The 24056-nt window shown below is 40.5% G+C and overlaps 1 protein-coding gene across 2 annotated transcripts in view; it reads left to right on the top strand.

The window, feature by feature from the left end:
* Positions 1–8297: 8297 nt before the first annotated feature.
* ADAM22 (ADAM metallopeptidase domain 22) overlaps positions 8298–24056 on the top strand; it is a 57119-nt gene continuing 41360 nt past the window's right edge. For both annotated transcript variants that reach the window (XM_026039415.1, XM_026039416.1), the window contains exons 1-8: positions 8298–8355; positions 11838–11901; positions 12521–12590; positions 17040–17110; positions 18693–18767; positions 20525–20596; positions 21621–21787; positions 23641–23725. In XM_026039415.1, coding sequence (XP_025895200.1) covers positions 11842–11901; positions 12521–12590; positions 17040–17110; positions 18693–18767; positions 20525–20596; positions 21621–21787; positions 23641–23725 — 600 coding nt within the window. In that variant the 5' untranslated portion in view covers positions 8298–8355; positions 11838–11841. The remainder of the gene's footprint in view (positions 8356–11837; positions 11902–12520; positions 12591–17039; positions 17111–18692; positions 18768–20524; positions 20597–21620; positions 21788–23640; positions 23726–24056) is intronic.

Raw genomic sequence — 24056 nt, 5'->3', positions numbered from 1 at the left:
GGGTGAGTACAGTCCATCAGCTTAGATGAGCTGCTCTACCTATGTTTCATGAGACCTTTTTGCACCCGTGATACCCAAGGAGCATTCAGAGTTTTCACCGCATTCCCACAGACACTGACCAGGCTTAATGACACAGCAATTTGGCTTGCAGTAAAGATAGGCTCCTACTCAGCGACCTCCTCATTTTATTGTCAAATGCTGTATTGCAAGTTCTACAGAGCTGAGGAGCTTCCCATCGCCATCTCCCTGTTTTAAATAAATGTATACGCTCCCCAAGCTGTGTCTTTTCTACTCAGGAATTATTCTCGATTCAAGATTGTTTTTCTTTGGCCTTTGATAACTAGCAACTTCACAAGCACAGGGGAAAGAGTTTCAACTTGTCAGAAAAGCCTGTGTGCTGGGTGTACTTTCCTGAGAAGAATGATACGTTTTTCTTGAAAAATAAGACTTGTGTGATGCGGAGTGGCATGCAGAAGTGTGGGCTAGGAGGTTTGAGCATATGTTGGTAAAGAAGCTGTTTGTGGAAATACCCCAGAGGTTGCACAACCTAGTGCACAAGCTAGAGGAAAAATGAAACCAAAAAAGAACTAGTTATAAATAATGTAAAACTTATATGTGCCCGTTTCTGGCAGGGCTTTGTCTGCTGTGTCTAGAGAAGTTGTCAGTAACAGGAAAAAAAAACCCGACTCTTATTCAATACAGGAATATAAACAGGGGAATCCCTTAGCATCATCAGAGCCCCTCTCCTCTACTCCCTCAATTGTGCTCTACTTGCCTGATAGCAAATCATTAATAAATCTAGGCCATAATTTGCATTGTGAACTAGGCAAGGCAGAACTGCAGCAGACACACTGACAGGGAGCCTGTGCCTCTGACGCACATTGGTAGGGAATTTCCACAGGGCTGGTCTTCAGATTGCTTTTATCAAATATTGTCATTAGTGACCTAGATAGAAGAGTATATTAGTGAAATTTGCTGGTGATTCAAAATTGGGGAGGGTTTCAGTACACAGAAGGATCAGATGGAGAACTGGCTATCTTTGAATGGAGTAAGCAAAAGTGGATGAAATTCAATGGTACAAATTGCAATTTCTTTCCCTTAGGGGTTAATATTAGGAGTTTATTTTGTAAGCTGGGAGCTCATAAATTGAAAATCCTGCAAAAAGGAAGAGGTTAGAGTGCACTAGGGGACTCTGTAGTGTCTTCAGGRTGCCCTCATGTGAACAGGAACTGATCCCAGTATATTAATTCCAGCAGAGTTTGGATAGCATTAATGCTACTGCCCGTGCTCTGTTAAAGAGTTGACAACATGTGAAAATTTCTATGTATTTTCAGTTTCTCTGGATGTCTTATTTAGCATTGTCGAACTGTCAACTTGAATCAATAGGAGTCAAGGAATGTGTTTTTGCTCTGTTTTAGCATTGTTTCAATTAGGTAGTAAATTGTAGTATCCTGCAGGGGACACCATCACAAGATAATCAGTTATCATACATGCATTTCTGTGACCTAAAGGTCCTGCAAGCCGGTACTTTCAGTGTAGTTTTGAATTAAGTATTTGTTTGTATCTGAGTATAGGTCAGCTCATTTGCTTGTACATCCTGCTATTGGGTGGGAAGTGAAAGATTTCGAAGTGATGTCTTTTAGTACTAGGAGTCTTTCCTGGGCCAAGACTGGATTCACAGGAACGTCCTGTTGGACTGTGTGCACTTTGTGAGCTGTTCTCCCACGAAATGCAACGTGCACAGGAGTAGGCAGATAGTGGCCTGGTCCAAATGTTCTGTAAAACTGGGCCATGTTTACATTGCCACCTCTGAGTATAGCTAAACCAAATTAACTACGATATAGTGTTGAAGTGCATCAAATCCCTTTGTAGATGTTCTTATTAAAAAATAAAAGTATCCTTTTTGGGTTTAACTTAATCTCCTTGAAGGAGAATTAACCTAAAGTAAACTGAAGCTGCTGTGTGTCTGAGAGAGCGCGTGCACACAACACGTCAACGTGCTCTAGCTTTGCTTCATCTTGGCTACTGTAAACAGCCCTGTCTAGACACATCTCTTGTTTCCTATAGAAACGAAGCCGTCACTGCATTATATATGATGGGTTAATGTAGCTAGAGCTTGGCATTCTCGCTTCAAGAGAAATTTCAGAAATAACAGAGCTCTGTTAAGGAGTTTTGCTCGGTGTTTTCCTCTGCTCTGCATAGAGCTGTAGGCAGGCTCTATGGGTGTAGGCGCGTGCCAGTGGGCTGTCTGCCTGTCTCCCCTATTGTACTTGTGGTCATCTGGCACTTCACGTGATTGCAGCTTGGCTCCTCAAGGCTCAGAATTGGCTTGTGAGCTTATGTGCCAGATTAGAATAGGCAGGATATAAAGACCTTTATGTAGACTCTGTAAAAGTTTGCTCGTTTTCCTCTAACGTAGACACACAGGATCAGCACAACGTAGCTGTCCTTCAGTTCCATTTGTGGTGTGACTTAGAGGCACCAGCCCCTGTTACAGCAGCTGAGCTGCTGTGAAGATAACAGAGCAGGGAAGAAGAGGTAACCAATCCTCCTCCCTTCTGCCTCCCCTGCAATCAACAGGTGGTCACTAAAGCCATTTTCTTGGAGACTGAGGCCCCGCAAGTGAAGGGCTCTTTCCCAAGCAGATGCTAAGGCAGCTCCCCGAGCAGATGGGCCTGTGCTGACGTGAGCTCTCCATCCATGCCCTGCAGCCGTAGTCAGGGAGCATCTTCCCTTGTAGCTGCTGGGCAGTAAACACAGCCCTCGCTTGGCCTCCTCGGCCCCTGGAAGCTGGGCTGAGCATCCGCCATCTGCCCCTGGCCTGGGCCTGACTCACCCTCAGGGAGGCGGCCTGACGCACAGGCCACAGGGCGCCTGCTGCGCCGCGCGTCCTGTCACCAAGCAGGGGGGTTTTAGGATGCTGCCCACTATCTTTCAACGTGGATATTCTGTGGTGTGTTTTAGAAGCAGTGATGCTTTATTTCTAATGTTAAAAATCCTATTTCTAATTCTCTCATGGCACAATCTGAAATAATGTTATCACCAAATGTCACTACTGTGCTCTTGCTCCGAATTACATGAGGATATGTAATAAATGTCCTACGAGAGGGCACCATTTAAATTTCCTGAACTTTTGTGTTTTAGGAGTGTACAGCAGCAAAATCCAGATATCTGCTCCACAGAAAATAGTGCCCCATTTGCTGGAGCTGCTGCTCTGTTATGCGGGGGCTGAGCCTGCTCCTCTGGCCCTGCTGCGAGGCAATGTGGCCATGCCAACATAACCTCCCCATCAGTGGTAAATGGCAAATAAAAGAGATTTTTGCTTGGCACAGTAGAACTACCCTTTCGAACGACACAGTCCAAAGAGTTGTTAGAAATGGTAACTCATCTGTAGCAAGTCATTTACTTGCAGGGGAGGTGAGCTGGAGCTGGGCAGTCTTCTGTTGATGTTTCTGTTGCACAGTCTTAGTTATCACTGGGTTAAAACTTGTGCAAGCATCAATAATTTGTAAATAGACCTAAGTGATGATTAAGGAAGCAGTTGAAAAGCTTGTGACCCTGCAGTGGGGTAGCACTTCAAGAGCAGATCATTACCTGGCACTTCACAGTCCAGCAGCTTGGTCGTTAGCTTGTCTTCTGGGAGCTCTTTGCTGCAAAGAAAGAGGGGGCTGTATTAGCAGGTTCTGAACCAGACTGGCAGACCTCTTTCCTTTGGACTAATGAATGTTAGAGATATGTAACTGCTAGGAGAGGAAGTTATTAATTTTAGGTCCAGTGCCTGAATGTAGCATGAGTCTTAATGGTAGGTACCTCTCCTAATTGCAGAAAAAAAATGCTTACTGGAAGATCTGATGGGGATGATTGGAAAGAAGATGTATGAACATCCTTAACTTGCCTCCCCTGGGAAAGTCAGAGCATCTCCGAGGTGAATAACAAGCCCTTTCAGTATATTGACAGCAAATACTTTCTTCCCTGAGACTGCAGAGAGAAGTGAACCCCAGCCATCACTGACTGTAATGGCTACTCTCATTTCCCTCCTTATTTTTGAGTATTGGTTAATGTGCTTTTCATGTTCCTTTTGTGTTTACTGCAACAGCTGGTTACTCTCTGACAAGGGATAGGAATGGAGAAAATTTAACTTGCTTTGCCAACTTTTCTACTTTCCCATTTTTTTCAGATCTTTGCTGCTCTAACTATCCAATAGGAGGGAAACCCAAACTGACATGGGGCAATAAAGGTTTCAAGTTGGCTGGCAAAGAGCAGTTCAGAGGGCAAGCAGGGTCTAATTCAAGATTCAAGCATGAAGATGAAGATTAGATCATAGATTGACCCCTATCGTGATGGTCCATTTGCTTTAATTGATCTTATCATGGGGTCATTCTGTTTTTTGTTTGTTTGCTTGCTTTTGTCAAGTATTACATTTTTAGCCCCTCCAACAAATAAATGTTTATTAATCTCTATTTTCCATATTACTCTTGGAATTCACCAGTAAGGATGAGAGATTTTTGTAAAGGAAAGAAACTTAGTGAACCGAGGGAAAGGACAACCTAGAACCACTGGGCCTGGCAGAAAATGTATCTTGTGCTGTACCAACTGCAGCATGAGGAAGGGGTGTGTGCACCTTGTGAAGGCAAAGATACTGTTTTTTCCTCTCTACAGGAGTATTAGGCTGTTGTTTGAATACTTTGTCAGTGTTTATGTGCACGTGTTATGAGGGGGACTTCAACAAGCATTACCGTGGAGGTGAATCTCAAGAAAATATTTAGTGTTTTCTGCTGGCCTCTGACCAGACAGCTTCATTATTAAAGAAGAAAAGGATAAATGTGTGTCTGTCACGTGTATATTTGAAGAGCCGCATCATTTCGGCATCATCTGAATATGAAAGTATTATCCAGCAGCTGACAAAGACCAGTGCAGAAGTTTGTTTCTCTAGGATAAGCAATTTTTTTTGGTGGGGGTGGGGAGGAAGTAGAAGGAAGTTGCAATAGGGGCTATGGGAAGTTGATAGTCCTTTCATTAGAAAAAGATCTTGGCAATAAGGATTGGACTGTAGTGGATTATGTTTCTAATTTCATCCATAAGGGATGTCTAATTCTCATGGGGTACTGGAATATTTTCAGGAAAACTGAAGTTGCTAAATTATTTTTTCAGTTCCCGTCACGCTGCTACGAATAGGGAAGAGAGACAGCTCCAGTTCTTCAGTGTTTCCAAGAGCAGAACAAAACCAGATATTGTGATGATTGTATTTAATCTTTTGGGAATTTTAGACTGCATATATTGTGACATTCTTCCTCAAGTACAAGACTCTACAGTACCTGCTCTAAAGGAGCTTTAGTGCTTGTCAAAAGTAATGAATCTTTCAGCCACCTTCGGTACATACTGCTGGGAGACAGCGGAGGAGACTTCCCATCCCAGTTGCTTGCACTCCAAAGAAAAGATCACCTGTAGCATCCAGCCCATTGCCCTGGTTTCTCCATCCAGAACCACTCCAAAACTTTCTAGTTTTAGTGTTCTTCTCTTCACAGGTTTTCTGAAGGGAGCTGTTGGGATAGAGCCTCTCAGCGTCCCCAAAGCTGAGCGTACAGTTTACATGCGCTGCCCAGTGTGCTGAGAGTCCCCAGAGTGACCCATGAGAGCCTCCGCTTGCAGTGCTCTGGCAGGGGTCTTAAGCAGTCCAGAGCGGGTGTTTCATTCTGAAGCTGTCCGGTGTTACCACCATGTGGTTTCACCATATCTCTTCTGTTGCATTTGCTGGGAGTAGGACATTTAGGTGGCAATCTGACACAGCTCCTTAACTTTAAGAGTATCCTGCTAGTAGAATTGCTTATTCTGAGGAGTTTTCTTAAAAACAAACAAGCACTGTCTGCTCCCCGCTCCAAAACCTTCAGGGCATCAAATATTTGAAAAATAGTAATTTCCATTTAAACCCGTTAACTTTTAACATTTGCTTTTGAGAGGTGACATACAATGTATAGGAACATACAAGTCCACTTTTAAAAATATCACATATATGTTGATGTACAGAAATGATAAGGAAGGCTCTCCAAGGCTGAGGATATCAATTACATTTATATCTACCTGAGATAGTGGTAACTTCAGTAAAATTAATTAACTAAATTATTTCAAGTTGATTAAATAGAACAAAATTTCTGTGTCTGATTTGTGTTTTTGCTAAGCAAGAATTTAAAGTTGTTTTTCTTTGCTAGATAAATATGTTGAAAACTTTGTTCATAGATTTATTATGGAATAAATTAATTAAGAGGTACTATCAAGGGGTTTTTACTTGATTCTCATTAAGAAGATCAAAACATTTTTCAGCCTCTGATTTGGATTCTTGATGTAAAAAAAAGTTCCTCCTGGTTACAAAGACTAATGATTTTGCAAACTAATGGAACTTGAATTTTATTTCTGATACATATTCACTGCATTTGATGAGGACAAATCAGTTTGATTAAATAGTCCAAACTCCTTCTACAGATAGGAGTAGAACTCTACGAATAGTTTTTTTCAATATTATTCCCATGTTTATGTACTTATATCTTTTTCAGAAGTATTACTGCAAGAGTTCATTTCAAAGAACATTTTACTTCTTATGAAATAAGGTTTTAGTTTATCTATGTCTTTTGATTATTTTTTTATTAATTTACTGGATTCTTTATTTGCTTTTTGTTGATGTTTTCTGGAAACTCTCAGAAGTCCTAGACAGTTGGCCCTGTTGGGGACATTTGAAGCCTAAGAAAAAGAAAATTGCACATCAACAGAGCTTCAACTAATTAAAATACAGGATGTAATTGGGTGTTAAAAAGGAGAAGAAAATAGAGAAAATGAGTGGTAGGCAATATGGTAGTGTCTTTGCAGGCCAGTTTGGTGAAGATGATCTGTATGTGAGAAACGTAGAGAAGAAAGCGCAGTGGTGGATAGGTGATGGAGTTGGCTGTTGCCACAAGGGAAAGGAAGAGTTTGTGTATAAAATAAGAGGGAATGGTGGGGAACTGCCTCCCTCCCCAGATCCCTCAAAGGACACCTTGAAGTGCAGGCACCCAAAGCCACTAGGTGCCTTCAGATATAGTTTGCATGCCTCATAAATAAACAGAGGCAGGATTGCCCAATCAAAGCTATCAACATATACTCAGTGCCTTTTTTTTGGTTTGATTTTGGAGTTGATTAAAAATATTTTCCATATTCAAAAAATAAAATCCAAGAGGATGTGACGAGCATTTCCCATGTTTAAAGTAGGCAGCTATGTTGACCATCAGCTAGGTGGTCCTGAGGCGTGCAGGTGACTACTGGCTTTTGGAAAAGCAGTAGTTATGATGCATTTCCCTGCTGTAAATGGACACGAATCTTTGCAGAGCTTGGTACGTTAGGCCAGGTAGATTTTTTGTACTTGTGGGCTAGTATTTGATAGTATGTAGTAGAAATGTTAGAGTGTTACTATTAAGATGAAATTTAAAAAAAAAAGAAAAAAAAGGAAGTTTTCTGTCTTTAAATAGTCTTATAACCAATAATAGCACAACAATAACATGGCGTGACTGAGTAGCGAGCTTCTAATAGCGAAGTTTTTCTGTGGGAAAAGGTGGAAGAAAAAAATCTAAGGACTTTGGAATTATTTTTCTACTTGCATATTCAAGTAGTTACACTATGCAAAACTGACTACAGTCAGTGCATGTGCAGTAGGGCTCGTTCTACTTCTCTGAGTTCTCTGAAACTAAAGGTAGGGAATGGTAACTAAGGGCTTCTGGATTTGATTTGAAGATTATATATTTTATTTGCAGGCAAGAAGAGGCAGATACTGATTTTCTTTGTACCCCTCTATACCATTTGGTTTTAGTTAGATTCCATTAGCTTGAAAGCACTAAGAAGCACTTAGAATTCTTTCTTTTAATCCAATATTATTATCTTTTTCCCCCAAAGAAGGAAATTGCTCGTGCTGCAGGCTAGAGTTCATCTTATCCAAGAGACATGTGCAGACCAGGTGTCTAGTCTGCTGTGTTCATAGTGAGTGAAGAGAGAAGGGCCCTTCTGGAGCCTCCGAGCTCAGAAGTCTGTCTCGGATGCCAGGGATCACAGACTGCCACTACTCATCTCCATTCAGTGTAGAGAGGGTCAAAACCACTATATTAGATTAGATACCAAACTCATCCATGGCCGAAGATTTTGGGAACCATGTCCATGGGTTCTCAATACAATTGTGAAAGAAAAATGGTATTTGAAAGAACAGATTGTGATAGTATGGGGCATCTTGTGGATTTACATTTCTTTTCTCTTTCAGGGTGGAGAACACTGCTATTATCAGGGACAAATTCGAGGAAATTCTGTATCATTTGTTGCCTTGTCAACATGCCATGGACTTCAGTAAGTCTGCTATTTTGTTTTTATTGTGCTTGTCTTAGTCTTTTAAACAAAATATAGCTGTTTATAGTAAAAGAAGTACTATTTGTTTTCTTATTAGGTTGCAACCTCTGTTAAATATCTCATCATCTTTTCAAAGAGTGACTTTAATTAGAACCTTGTAAAATCCTTGCTGTAAAGGCAAACAAGCACACAAGGCAGGGATTGCAAGGCAGACGTCATTTAAAAAATATCATGTAGAGTAGCAAAGGTAAAAGTAACCCAAAATATCACATTCGACAAAAATAAAAATATACTGCAATAAAAAAAGGAAATATGAACCACTTGAAAGTAGTACATATTCCCTTTTTTTTTGTCAGTACAGTGACAAACTTTTTCTACTCTATTTAGAAAGCAGATTTTGTCCATTTAGAATTTCTCTACTCCTGTCCACTTTCTTCAAGAAATGCTAATCTTAACCTGTGTGCATGGAATAATACTTTAGATATATCAAAGTCTTGGGAATATGGAAGAAAGCATAATAATTTGGGAAGAAAGCATAGTAAAATATAGTATTTTAGTGATCAAATAGTTAAAACTGCTGTCATCTGAAGGTTGCGGGGAGCTGTATGTGGCTGGTGTGGCTTTTGGCACTCTCTGCTTTTGGCATTATTAAAAGGAAGTTATTCAGGTTTTCAGAGCAGCCAAATAACTTCAGTTGGCCTAGGGAATTGCAACATCTCAGTAATTTTGATCCTGAGGCCATCCTTCACTTGAGAGGTCATGTGGAGAATGGCAGCAAGGGAGCCCGAGTGTGAAAATTCCCTGGACTTTGCTTTTTTTCTCTGGTGAAGCCGGGCTTAGCCAATGGGACCTTCTTTAGCTTGCTATTTTCTGTCTCCAGGTATTCTACATGTCTTTAAGTGGTTTCTATCATATATCTCTATCTGTATCTGTATTTTATTTTTTGGGAGGGGGGAAGAGCGTCGTTCTTGCGCTCATCGTCTGACACGGAGATGCATTTCTCGCTTCTGTGTGCAAGGTTGAGCAGCTCAGGAAACCTGAGCTCAGGTTCTGTACAGCCAGCCAGCCTAAAAATAGATGCATCCTAATGCATCCAAGAGGGGCTAACTGCATGACTTCCATTAGCAGCCATCTATTAGGTCTTGGCTTGCAATCCCCTAGGCCCTGCTCAAACTCCTAGGAGAAAAAGCAGGAAGGGAAGGCTGTGTATGTCCTTTCCCGGCCTCCTTTTGGTGGTTCTTGACACTTTTTTTGCCACTTTGTATTCTTAAATTGCCTTCTATTCCAATTTGTCCCCTCCAACATAGTTGTATGATGAGAGATGCAGATATTTATCCTCCATAATTAAGCTCCTCTTTGAGAACTATTTTTTTTTGAGGCAATGAAGTTCCAGCAGAATCATCCTTCATGTAAGGTAATACAGACCAGGTGTTTTTAACAGAATAACAAACTTCATACTCCCAAAGTTCAAGCTATTCTCCTCTTACTTGTTAGGACTTCTAGAACTTGAACAGTAAGAGCTGAATTCTTGCTGAAGGTCTCCTCAGGATAATGTTATATTTGTTTAGCTAGTTGTAAATCAAGAGTGGTAATATGTATGTTGTGGTCTCCTTTTATAAATTAAGTTAATAAGTGTCCAGGTGACACTAACTCTACAACTACAAATTTCTTCTCATCTGAACTTCTCTAATGAAAAATATATTGCTGCAGCTTGAACTCTGCACTATCCAACATTGTTTTCTGTGGGATATGCAGTACCCACAGTTTCCCATGAATTAATGCAAAAAATGTTAAAAACAAAACACCAGTTTTGGGGATATACATCTGCCCTAGTCAGGTGTGACTGAAAAATTCTGCTTCAAAGCCTGTCATGCAGACACCGGGTAAATATTCATCTGTGATTTGGCTGCCCACTGGTGGTGAACATTAAAACTGCTATTCCACCTTCAACTTAGAGTTTCATTATCGCAAATTTGCTTGCTTGAAGACCGTGATCCAAATTGAGGGTTTTAAAGGGCTTTTATTTTACTACTGCTTTCTCTCATCTCGCTCCCATGAAGATGCGGTTCGTTCACAGCAGACTGAGGTCCCTTGTCAGGCGGCAGGTGAGGTGCCCAGGCYGCCTGTGACTCTTGTATTTATTACCAGGGAGAGACTTGCTGCGAGGTCAGTGCCGCTGGGCGAAGGGTTGTCTCATTTTAGTGCTCATCAGAGAAGCACAGCAGGTGCTAGAGTATTTATTTTAAGCACTCTGGACTTTATTTCTARAGAATAGGCAGGAGTGGTTTGAAAGGTAAAACAGCTTTACTTTCTAAATATACATTAAAGACACATAACATTTATTGATATATATCGAATGTGCTCAGTACCCAAGCCTACTTCTGTGAAATCTGCATGATTGACCCTGTAAGTGCAGAGCAGCAAGAGAAATATTCTTGTCAGAATCTGTAATGTTTCACAAGGTTAGTAATTTTAACAGTTAAGAATAGGAATTAATATTTTATTTTCTAGAACATATTCTGCATTCTGGGAAGGAACAWGCTATTTTTAACTATTAGGTTTTGACAGAAGGACAGTATTTTACTTACAGAACCTAGTCCTGTGTGTAACCTAAACCACTTTTGATGATTTAAAACAAAATGCAAAAAACTGTTTATTATTGAGAATTCTGGYAGCTTTTTAATGCTGTAAAATTTGGAAAACAGTAARTAAATAAATAAATAACATTGCTTTTTTGCTGCTGTTGTGAATATGTGCCAAGATTGAACCTACAGCTTATAYTTATGGCCAAGCTTAAAGCCCTTAGTAGTGACACTTTAAAAGGGATGTGCTGCTACAAGCTAATCTCARCCATGCATATCCCTGTAGTAAAAACAAAACTGCTGATCTGGTTGACTGTCTAAAGGATGGTGATGTAAGAAATGTCCTTTTGTTTTATGTTCTTGAAAAATAATATCTACATGAACATTTTCTTCTTTTAAAGTATATGACCCATACTCATGAGTCCTGCACTGCGTTAAGGACCAAACCTCACTATAATTCTTTAATACCTATTAAGGTATCCTATAGCAAGAAACATCATTGCAGGAGAGGACCTCATCTCTGCTGTGTGTTCAGATGGTAATGTGGAAGTGTCTGATGTCACTCTCAGGTGTGACTCCTCACCATGACTTGTCCTGTAATGTCCATGTTGATATAATACTGTATATGGCCATTAAAAGAAAAGATCATCTGACTCTCATTATTTGCCTATTTTCCTAGTCTTTTTGTGTGTTGTAGGAGTGTTCTGGAGGAGAAAGGAGTGTTTATCTGCAATGGAGAGTCTGTCTTTCCAAAAACAAAGAATCATATTCCCTTCCTGAAACAGCATTAACTTTCTGAAATACTTGATTTTTTATATATGTGTACTTAACTAAACATACTTTGATGCCCTATTAATGTTTCTTTATTAAATCAGTATTTGCACTTCTTGCTGTTAACAGTGGGATGTTCTATGATGGAAATCATACTTACCTTATTGAGCCAGATGAAAACTACACTTCAGATGTAAGTAGAATTCCTAACTGTCCTGTCTGTTGTTTTTGAATACAGACATTTATAGGTACAGACCAGGCATAGGGAACTGTGACCAAAGAGCCATTCCCTCATTCCCAAGTCATTTTCTTAGTATTTCAGTGCCCATCACCACGTGTGTATTCCGGGAAAGTAGGGGGAGAATTACAGAAGTAGTTCTCCAGAAGTTAGTTAATAGCATGTACATCTGTGTATACTTCCTGACATTTTGATGCAGAATAGCACTAAGGACTGTATGGTCTCCTCAGACCTGCAGGCCCAAGCTGTGATTACCTTGAATCCCTTCTTCCCACTTTGCCTCTCCAATTGTGCTCCATACCTCTCTCTCTGCTTCAGTGCCCTCAGGCGCCCACGTAAGTTCAGCCTCTGAGGTCTCAGGATGCTGAATTGACTCCATTTGATGTACTCGCATGTGTCAAGTGAAATATTGTCATTAGTGATTTCATCAAAACTGAGAAAAGGAGAAAAATCTGCAAAAATGGTRCCTTGCAGCTTGCAATTTCCCTAATGTAGTTGTCTGGTGTCAGGGGACTGCCTGCCTAATTCCTAAGAGATGGATTCATTTAATACATGCAACTGTTTACTGTTTCAGGATGACTCCCATTTCCACTCTGTTTACAAATCCAAGTTGCTTGAAATTCCTTTGGATGACCTGCCATCTGGTATGAWTTTTTTCAATATTCATGACTATTATATTAATCTAAGGCTGGGTTTGTTGATGATATTTGATTGTTAATCTTCTTGACAGTGCATTGCATATTTGTGTAGCTCTTTTTTTCTTACTAAATAAAAAGCACTGAAAAAAAAATCAATCTGAAACCCTGAAAACACTGGGAAAAAAAATGAAGCACTGAATCAAACCTCACCTGTACCTGCACATTGTGACATGTATGTTTGTTTGAACACGTCTTGTGGTTTGTGGGCTGTTATGTATGATTAAATATAGAAAAGCAAGGACAGAGATAGCCTGAAGATGATGTTGGAAAAAAACTATATTGCCAAAGATTGATAACTCTCCATGAGTTCTTCCTGTTTTGAGGTACAAGGTGAGTATYGTGGTGTGAGTCTAAGGGACAGGAGATTGCCAAACAGTGTTGCTGGTTGGGGCCTCTCTCTTCTTCAGCCTGTTCAGTGTCTGTCACATGTGGGCTGTAGCACAGGTCACGCATTTGGAAGTGGTGTTAAGCACMTAGTCATGAATCCTCACAAACATTTTACTTTACCAACATTGTGTCTGGATGGATAAGAGGCTTTTAAAATCATGAGTTTTATCTATGAGAAGCTGGCTTACTAATTGAAGCTAAAATTACACAATTTGTGGCATACTCCCATTCTGTCAAGGATTTGTCAATTTTACAGTTGCGGTTTCCAACTCTACAAAGTGTATCCTAGATAAATGAAGCTGTCCTTCATAGCAACTGTTATTTGAGAAGAAACCTCTGTAGGCTGAAGGAGAATTGCAGATGTCGAGTGTTTGCATTACAAAGTACTTGTCCTGTGACAGCACATACTGTGCTGYGCTCTGCATTGGTCATGCCCGGGAGAACAGTGTGCAAGGGTCTGTTAGTTTTTAAGCAAAGCAGAGTAATTTGGAGAAGTAATGAGGGAAAACACAGGAAATAGCTACATTTGGACCACCTTGATTTTAGTTCTAGAGGAGCAGTATTTCTGAGTCTAAATAGAGCAATGTCCAAGTTTGGTCTCTTGCATCTACTTACCATTGCCCAGGCAAGGCAGAAGAGGCAGAACCAAAGGCTTGTGTGGTGGGTGATGATCTCAGTGGACTCCCTCCAGATTGGTATAGCTCCAGGCATGACAGAAATTAGCACCATGTTTTCTTTACCACGTTTTTTCCTTTGTGCTCATGTGAGCAATGTTGTTCTCTCCCGCCTGGCTGCTGCCACATCTTCCCTCTGTAGCACCTGGGACTGCTGGTGAGGCTCCTCTTCACCTCAGTGAGCTAGGGCTTTGCTTTTTCTTTACCTGGGAAAATGCAGCATCCTCAGAGGAATACAATTTTTACTTCAACTTTTCTGAACTTTTCAATATTTACAAGTCATATGATCATTGTGTTTGTTTTTTTTGTTAACTACTGCCAAAGGATCTTTATTGTTAGCAGCAAGCACTGTGCTAGGCTATATCATCAGTTTTGACCATATTCTTTATTACTCTCCTAATTTGGCAATTAGGCTCCAGCCTAAGGAGCTCTACCTTAATGTCAGAATTTCTTTCTCACCTTTAAAAGAGGCTGTGCATAAGCTGAGATCTCCACTAAGCACTTCATTATGGGCTAGATGAGCTTCAGTGGAGCTTTGTGCTGATGCTAGAAAGGCAAAAATCAAGTAATAGGGATTACTTGACATCCCTAAGATTAAAGGCAGACATTGTTATATCAACAGTGATAGCAACACTTTTACATTTGTCCATTCCTTGAGAATTAAAAAAAAGTGTTGTTGTAGAAGAGAGTAAACTGTTCTGTACTTTGCAGTTGTCTATGGAGGTAATGAGGAGCATAAATAAGGAAGGCTCGGGAGGATAACCTGRCATACCTAGAGACTTTCATTTTGTAGCTTAGTAAATTATAGTTTTTCATCACAATATGTATGGAGCAATAGTTCTCTGTCATGACTTTCACAACAGTATATTATCGAATGTGTTGTTTTTTCAAATAGTGCATAATAGATGTCCTTTTCTTTTAGGGTCACTTGAATCCTCATTACACTTTTCTAGAGGTCAGATATTCCTGTCCAAATTGCAGCTAGCTTTTCTTAACTCTCTGTATTTCCTTTGTGTTTTTGCTGGTCTTGTTCTTTTGCCTGAGGGTCCCTGGCTGGAAATGCACCCTAAGTGAACCCGTTCAGCTTTTGAATTCTAGTGCAGTGTTAACGTGTGATAACGTGTTAATGTCAGTGTTCATTCCCCTCCAGAGATGCCTGATTTGTGAGAGTAGGGAGAATGTTTGCATTTCTTCATAAAGTTATTTCAGATCCTGAACAAAGAATCACAGAGTGGTTGAGGTTGGAAGGGGGCYTCTAGAGATCATCCAGTCCAACCCCCTGCTCCAGCAGGGACACCCAGAGCAYGGGGCACAGGGCGGCATCCAGGCRGGTTTGGAAGATCTCCAGAGAAGGAGACTCCACAGCCTCCCTGGGCAGCCTGTGCCAGGGCTCTGTCACCCGCACAGGAAAGAAGCTCTTCCTCACCTGGAGATGGAACTTTCTGTGCTTCAACTTGCACCCATTGCCCGTTGTCCTGTCCCTGGCCACCACTGGGAAGAGCTTGGCTCCATCTTTACCTTTTCCCCTCAGGTATTTGTACAGATTGATCAGATCCCCTCTCAACTGTCTCTTCTCCAAGCTAAACAGGCCCAACTCACTCCATCTTTCCTCATAWGATAGATGCTCTAATCCCTTAATCATCTTTGTTGCTCTACRCTGGAGCTATACCAATGCAAAATATTATTTTATTGATTAAAAAGCTGTATTTTTACCCCTTARAAAAAGATACAAAACTAAATTGAAAGGTTGAGAGTCAGATGTGTGGCACTAGCACACAGTCTAAATTAGTCAACAGAAATAAGAAGAAATAKGTGAAAAAAATTAAGTAGTTTTCCCTTCATTGTGAGCTCTAGAGCCTGGACTTTTGCAGGCTTTTAAGCAATAAATAGGGGTCCTGGTCGCAATTTAGTTTATTTTAGATTTGTTTTATCCAGAGAATTCTCAAATACACTGGCATAACTGGTCTCAGATGGATCTTCATGGGTGTAAAGCACCAAGAAAATGCTTTTAAGCAGTTGTCCAGGCCCCTCTATAGAAAGATATTTGTAAACTTTACATATCAATTTGACAGTTAGATTTAGACAGTCAAATACCAAATACCCATGCTTTGCTTTCATGGTTTGTTTTGTAAGTAGCTACCCACTCTTGGTTAAGAATAGTTTCATTTTGTGTCAGATAGRCAGTTCAACGTAGTAGTTTAGTCTTTTCTGGTAGGGCAGGTCTGTCAAGAACTTAGTCAGTGTTGGTTTTAATATTACTTTTTAAGCCTGGTGCAGAAATCCTCGGGCTGCATGGTGAGAGGTGGAGCTCTGAGAAACCTTCTGTAGTCACCAGTAAAACTGAACTATTTAGCATTTTCTAATACAAGCAAAAATTATGAGTCAAGGTGTRTGAATTGGAAGTCCGTTACTTTACACAGCTCCTGCAGTACTGTTTACTTCTCTGCAGGATTGGTGAAATCACTCTGCAATCTAGAAAGTACCTTGCAAAAGAGAGAAACTAAACAAAGGAAAAGACATGCTATAAAATAAGCAAACATTTAATTTCTGCTTCTCAAAAAATCTTCATGGGGCCTATGTCAATAATAAAAATGTTTATGTGGRATAGGGAAAGAGATTTCTATTGTGTAAGGAAAATCAAGGCAAAGAACAGGCATCTAAAATTAAAGTACATCATGGAAAAGTACACGTGGACACTTAAAAGACTGAGAACAAGTGTTGACTTCTGCTTTACCCTCGCGTGCCCTTCCAAGGATTTGGCAAAAGAATAAACTACTTGGTGCTTGTGATTAGAGATTTAACAAGTTAAAGACACAGAGGGATTAGCAGGGAGAAATATTGTATTGACAGTGAGCATTGCCAAAATCCCATAAGGTTTCTCCCAACTCTAACATGTTTTACTTGGTGAGTATAATCGTCTTAAAGCATTAATTCTGCCTTCTGTTGCTCTTATTAATTTAGGCAGCTATTGCAAGAGCTCTGTGAATGTCTGCTGAATTTCAGCAAACGTGATTCATTCCACGGGAGCACTGTGCTAATAATATTTCACTCACAAGATTGGTAAAGTTTTGCCTTAGAACCTCTGCTGTGCTTTTTGAGGTGTGACACCCCCGAGTCATCTGGTTTAGCAGACCAAGATTCCACCAGTAGTGTGTCCAATGAGAACAGTATTCCTGAGAAGCAGCTGTAGCATGGCCTCCTTTCCAGTGGGAAGCTTGTGAGGAGGAGTTGTTCCCACACCTSATCCAGAGGAGGATGTGCTCCCTCAGGGTCAGTAATGGCTGAGCTGTGTTGCTGTAAACAGTCCAYGTATTTGCCTGTGTTTTCTGCTTAGAGTTCTGGCAAATGAACACCACGTCGGAGGARTTTGTTGTAAAGCCAAGACACAGAAGACGTAAAAGGCAGGTAGGTGTCACTACGGTGACTTGAAAATAATATTCCATTATGTATGTTTGTTTTGTGTCTCCTCAATTAATTCTTGACTGATGGGAGCCCTGCGGATGCTTCTGATAGGGCATGAGGTCTCTCTATACCAATACAGCGATTACAAAAATGGGGATTGAGTGTTGGAGATAGACACTTAGAGATACGTGGGGTGTGCATATTTATAATGCTGGATTCTCCTACATATTACTTGCCTTATGAATTAAGCTCCTCTTGAGTGATGAGAGCTAATGAAAATATSAGTTATCGGTTTCAAGAGAATTACTGGATACCCCAAGAGGGATCTTGCCAAGATCAGCCCCCTCGCCTTTATTTTTATAAACGCCTGTGGCAATTCCTTCCCTAAGCTCCATSTAGTGTTCTGCTGCTAAATCTCTGAATGAGTGTTTTTATCAATATGATAAAATTGTCTACATTGCTAAACTGCATATGAAAAAATAGCAAAAATATTTTCCATCTGTTTTAATATAGGATTGGATTGCATAATCCCAATTAGAGAAACGTTTACATTTTATGTTGCAATGCTGATTAGTAACATCACTTTGATTTAAATAAATATTATAAATTGAGAGTTCAGTTTCCATTGAAGAAGGCATTAACAGCAGATTTTTATCTTTGCACCAGAAAGATACCAATAGCAACAATCCTTTAKGTTTTAGGACTAGAGCTCAAATGATGGTACAGGTCAAAACAGGGCCAGTTCAAGGGTGCTGAACAGTGCAAGTGAACAGGAAATACCGAGGACAGCTGGAGAAAAAGGTGTTTTTTATGTCTGTAACTAATGTTGGAAGCACCTTGGAGGGGAAAGAGAAGTGAAAATAACATTAGAGAAATTCCAGAAATCATTTTTGAGGCGCTCTCAGGTGGTTTATAAACCAGCCACTACTCTGGATTGTCAAAGCAGAATGAAGTGGTAACTGTCCTGGAAACGCCAGGAAAATAGGGACCTCATGGAGAAGCACAGTCCTAAACTAAAAGCAAATGTGGCATGGAATACTGGCTTCAGTGGATTATAAGGATTATGCAGGATATGAATGAATAATACAATTGTTAAAAGATTTTTGTAGTACAAAAAGTCAGTGTGATCCCCTTTCTCTGTAAAAACGATTAATGTTTAACCCAGTTGGAACAATCCATTTGTAACAACCCATGTTTTAGAGAGCAAGGCCCGGAGAAAGTYTACTTTAAAAAAAGCAGTGATGGAGGGTCAGGTGTGGTGACAGGCTTGATTTCACTGTTTAAGGTTGTATACATGTTCTGGAGGTGGTGAAATTTGGGGAACTGGGGATTTCTTTTTTTGAAAAAATATATAATTCATTCTCATTCACCCTCTAAAAAATACCTCAGCTAGTTACAGAATAAAAATGTGTGCCTTTTTTTTTTTATGTCTGCTTGTTCTAATGAATTTGACATCCTATTGCCTTTTTAGGGTATATTTAARATTTTTTTTGAAATGGTGTAGTTACCAGAAGTAATATCAGTATCTAAGAACAGAATTAATAAAAGAGAAATTTGTTTTCTGAAGATATCACTCTGTCTGTAGGTTCGTCAGATTCCACGTAAAGTTGAAGAGGAAACAAAATACATTGAGCTAATGATTGTAAATGATCATCTAATGGTAAGACAGGCTAACTTCAATACCTTATGTTTATGAGTAACWTAATACTGTTTTAGTTGCCTGTAAAGCATGGGCAATAAAGAACAGCATCTGGGTAGAATAAATGCAGGAGGCTGCTAGAACAACAGATGGGGTCTCTCACTGAGGTTGCAGTAAGATAATTTTACTGAGAATGGATCCAGGACTGATTATCAGAGCGTAGGGTCATAAAGTAGGGCTCAGTGTCATAAGGCGAAAAATATCAGTGTGATTTTTAAGCCAGTGTTTTTTCTTTCTGACTTTCCTTAGCACTTTTCTTAGTTCTAGTAGCTCAGCAAACAAGAATGTAATTGTACAACTTTGAKGATAATGCAGAGATCAACAGTGACATTGGATTTACTTTTTATATGTCCAAGTAAATATCGATAAAATTATTTTTTAGGCTTCTATTTTCTCAGGGAGAAAATGAACAAGCCACGTAATGTGGTGGAAAGAACACGCAGACAGTCCTCAAACACGGCAGGGTGCCCTGGTGCGGGCGTCCCAGGGTGTCTCCTCCTGCTCGCTGCCCCTTGCAGCACCACTGCAGCCCGGGGCTGTTGGTTGAGTGCTGCTGCTCCGGTTGGGGTGCGGAGGGTTTTAGCCCCACACTTGGGCTGTTTCCTGCACCATGGCTTTCCATGGCTGGAAAGCACCAGCTTTCGAAGTAGAAACATTAGAACCAGCTTAGAAATTAACATACTTCAAGCATTTCCATGCTTGAACAGCTTCCAAGCATTTCCAAGTGCTTAAAGCAGCATGGAGACCTGGGTTTTTATTTGCAAGTAGAAACTTAAGCAGTGTACRTGTTTCCTTTCATTCCTGCGCTTTACTTTTTCCTTATCTTGTACATCTTTCATTTCATTCCAACTACCATTTTTTCATGCTCTTCCATTATTCGACTGTGTAACTTTCATGTTACGCCTCGTTCTTGGCAGTTTCCCCCCATTCCTGCTTAAAAGCACAGCTCCCCCACCAGCCGGCTGGCCAGCTCTTCCTCTTGTGCACTTTCAGGTCCTAGCTTTTAGAGAAAATGGAACATTTTGCTTCTAAAATCAAGTTTCTCAGGGTACAAGGCGATTAAATCTATGCCTTTATTCCTTAAGTGCTTCTGAGATACTTGCCATTTTATATCCGTGGTGCTCTTCCTAAGTGTTTATCAGCAGATAGGAGTACCTGGAACGCTTTCTTAAGTGCCAAATGTCATCTTTATAGAATTATTGTATAGATTTCAGTAAAGATGGCATGGCTGTCTGGTTACTAAGGTGGTTTGAGCCAATTTTTTTGGAATTCTGCAGTGTGATACTGCAAATGGAGAAATCCAAAAGAAGCCTTAAGAGAGTTGGGAAAAGAGAAAAGGAAAGTCTGATAAATGAAAACGTTGATACTGGCAAAGTTGTATTGCTAACTTCTATATTGACATTTGGGAATTAACTTCTAAAATGCCAATAATAAAGATAGTTGAGAGAGAATAATAATACGTTCCTGCCCTTATAGTATTTTTCAGCAAAGATCTTGCTGTACTTTCCAAAAGTTTATTAATAGATTCTTGCAATAGCAATGTGCATTTGTGAGTGACTTTCTGCTGTCACTTATTGGTGTTTCATTCAGAGCAGGAGACCCGGCCCTGCGCAGCGGTTCTGCTGTTGATGCAGTTGCTTTTATTCCATACTCGTTTGGAAATTGTGTTTGTTCTTTCTCAAATCTGTGTTTATAACTTGCCTGTGTTTCTTTCACAGTATAAAAAGCACCGCTTGTCAGTTGGCCATACAAATAGCTACGCTAAATCAGTTGTCAACATGGCAGATTTAGTAAGTATCACTCAAATACATATTTTTCTGTCTGTGAGATAAATCRTATGATCATCCTGCTGATAATTGTGGGAATTGTCTCTTTTGGGATACCTAATAATAACATATGTGAAGGTCACAAGTTCCAAATGAATTTAGAACCAAAGTCAGCCAAATATGAGCCTTTTTCTAACATAAAGGGTAAGAGATCTTCTGTATCCACAAAGGTTTAAATACCCTGCTGGAAGGACTCCTTGAATTTGACTTGTCAAGGGCATCTTAGCTATGACAGTTGTAATGCAGGATCCTGTGTTGGCTATGGCTGAAACTACAAGGCAGTCTAAAATTAGAATGCACTAAGTTTTTCAGAAAAAAATTAAACATTTGAGTAAATGAATTAGAATAGGAGCAATCCATAGMGATGGATTATATGGATTATAGCTCAAATCAAATGAGCTCAAATGAACCAAATGTGAATCAACGGGGGYTTATATACCTCACTCCAGAAAATTCTGTTGCTTGAAAATGAGAAATGCTGATCCTGCTCTTGAAACCCTTTGATGGGTGCTCTCAGCCCTCAGCAGTCAATGGATGGCCCTGTTTTGCATGAGGCAGACAGGATGAGGTTAAATACTACMGAAGAGGCATACAAAAGTAAAAACAGCATTTCTGCAGAATGTGTAAGACATTTCTTTTACGTTGCTGAGATGCACTGGACATTATAAAAGACAGATAAATGCCAAACCTTTGAGCTATTTGAAAAGGCTCTGTAGCAATCTGACAAAAATCACACTTAATTTCTGTGAACCTTTTTAGCACCTGCAAGGAACCTTTTATTTTGGCATGGGAGAAGTTATTCAGAATCTAGATTTTACTTGATTTTTTTGTTTGTTTGTTGGTTGATTTTGAGTGAGGTAAAAATGCATAGGAGAACCAAAAATGTATTAATACATACTAAGTACTTAGTTATGCAAGCTATTGCAGAAAGGAGGGAAAAAGTGCCTTTATTCTATTTGACATATTTATTCATTCTGTTATGTACTAGATCTATAAAGAACAACTTAACACCAGGATAGTATTGGTTGCCATGGAAACCTGGGCTACTGATAACAAGTTCGCCATATCTGAGAACCCCTTAGTGACCCTACGTGAGTTTATGAAATATAGGAGGGATTTTATCAGAGAGAAGAGTGACGCAGTTCACCTCTTTTCGTACGTAACCTCGTGTGATGCTTTATTATTTTGGGGTTTTCTTCCTGTATCTCGGGGATTGCTTGTGGCAAGTGGCTAGTGTGTCTCCTTYATGGTGCGTGTGCAAATGCATGGAAATTTTAGACAATGATGTTTCTGAGTGGGAAGGAGCTAGAATAATGCATAAAGAGCATGGCCAGGCAGCTGGAGATTTGATTCCCCCTTTCTCTTAGCGGGTTCAGCAGCAGCCGCGGGTGCGTGAGCTGCAGCCTGCAGCGCAGGGGCAGCTGCGCGGCCGGCAGCGCGTGGCTCCGCTCTGCAGGGCCACCTCTGCTGCCATAGAGCATCAGCCTCCTTGCTGCAGTAATGAGAAGCAGAATATGTGCTTTGGAACCAGTGAGCTTTTCTACTTAAAAGCCAAAAAAACCCGAATTAATTAATTAATTAAGTAAATAAAATGCAGTATGGCCTGCTCTGCTTTGTCAATTGACCTCTGTGCTTGGAGGTTTCAGTTGCTCAAAGCTTTTTTGGAGAAACATGTGCTAGAAGAGCAGTGAATKGGGAGGAATGCTGTTTTCCCTAAATCTCTCAATTATTTTGCTAATGAGGTTGATTTAATAGTCAATATGTGTACAAAAGGTTCATGGTTTTTGACTTACGTTAGATAGACCAGTGCTCTGAGAGTCCTTATCTCTCTGTGCTGTTGTTTTAGAAGCCTATATGAATAAACTTAGCTTAAAAACTCACTTTAGCACAACTTAAATGAGAAGAAACAACTTTCAGTTTTTTTTTTTGCATTCCTGTCATTGACCTTTTTRTATGAAGACAACTCTGCAGCTGATGTCTGCAGGTTTTAATTCCTCTCTCTCTCAGTTTTTCATCTGTGAAATGGGAACTAGTTTTTCTTACAAGTGGTTGTGGATTGACTATGACAGAGAGGGCCCTGTTTGAACCAGTGATGGGGACTCTAGGCCCTACTGTAATACTGATTCCAGTGCAGACCAAAACAGCAACGAAAATCATGATATGTGAGAYATTACGTTCATAGATAATTTAGAAATTCTCAAATTGCATCCTTTAGCAAGGCACTGTTGAGCTGGGAGGTGAGACTGGCTTGCGTGCTAGTGCACAGCTTACAAGTGAACTTGTGCCCTCAGCACCATTASGTGTATTCTGTTTCTTGGTGTTTTTCTGTTTTCCTGTGAAAAATGAGCTTGCCCAAATTGGTGGGGATCGGTGCCCTGATGTGGTACAGAGTATCTGCTGCCTCCGGTGCCTGGCTGTGGCTCCTGCCGACGTGGGTGGCATCAAAGTGGCATCAAAGTGACTGGGGCGCCTGGAGTAACTGCCTGCAGCTCTGGGGAGTTTCCACCAGCCTTGGGCAGTACGGATTGCTTAGTTTTCACCTGGATCTTTGTCACATCTACATGGCCAATGTAGACACACAGCTTTTAACCCGTTGCCCATTATGGCAGAAGCCTCATGCTTTGCACCACAGTGGCGTCTCTTGCTCTGTCTATAGCTTAAGTCCAGGTCCTTGTGCTAATGTAGGTGGGAACAGGCAGAAGGCTGGAGAGGTGCAGGAGATTTGGCAAAATAGTCTCCTCCTTATTCCAACCTTTCCCATGCAGTGTAATCAGAGGAGGAGAAGGGAAGATGGCAATCACTTTTATTAAAACAGTTGAGAAAAGCTTTCATGTGAGGTTTGTGAATAGTTTTGTGTTTTTGCATAGTTGGCAGCATGTTGGTAGCAACTGGCAATTGCAAATGCTGGGGCCTCCTTTGGAGATAAGGAAGGTAAATAGAGGGATGCTGAATTGAARTGCTCCGAGGCTGAGAGAAATAATCTTCTTTTCCTCTCCTTTTTGTTAAAGGGGGAGCCGATTTCAGAGCAGTCGGAGCGGCATAGCCCACACTGGTGGAATCTGCTCCTTGCTGAAGGGTGGAGGTGTCAATGAGGTAAGTGGTGGTAGGAGCAAAAGGAGGTGCAAATAGCAGAACTGCTCTCCACAGAGGTGTTCCTCAAAACACCTTGCTGTTTCATTGCTGATACAGAGCTTTAGTCCAGCTGTCCGGTCCCCAGAAGGAGTGTTTCAGTAAGAAATGGTGCTTAAATAAAGGCAGATATGGATTCAAAATACACTTTCATTCTGATCTTGTCATTCATGCTTGCAGCCAAAAAGGGAAGAAAAAAGCTTCTCTTGCTCTCTAGGCAGCTTTTGATCTTCCTCACTTTTGTCCCCCAGGTAGCTGTCGTAAGGAGCTGTAACATTTTGCATCTGATTTTGCC

The sequence above is a fragment of the Nothoprocta perdicaria genome, unplaced genomic scaffold (assembly GCF_003342845.1).
Source record: "Nothoprocta perdicaria isolate Ctin4 unplaced genomic scaffold, notPer1 scaffold_23, whole genome shotgun sequence".
NCBI lineage: Eukaryota > Metazoa > Chordata > Aves > Tinamiformes > Tinamidae > Nothoprocta > Nothoprocta perdicaria.
Note: the sequence above shows the minus strand (reverse complement) of the source record. Positions and strands in the feature narration are given on the sequence as shown.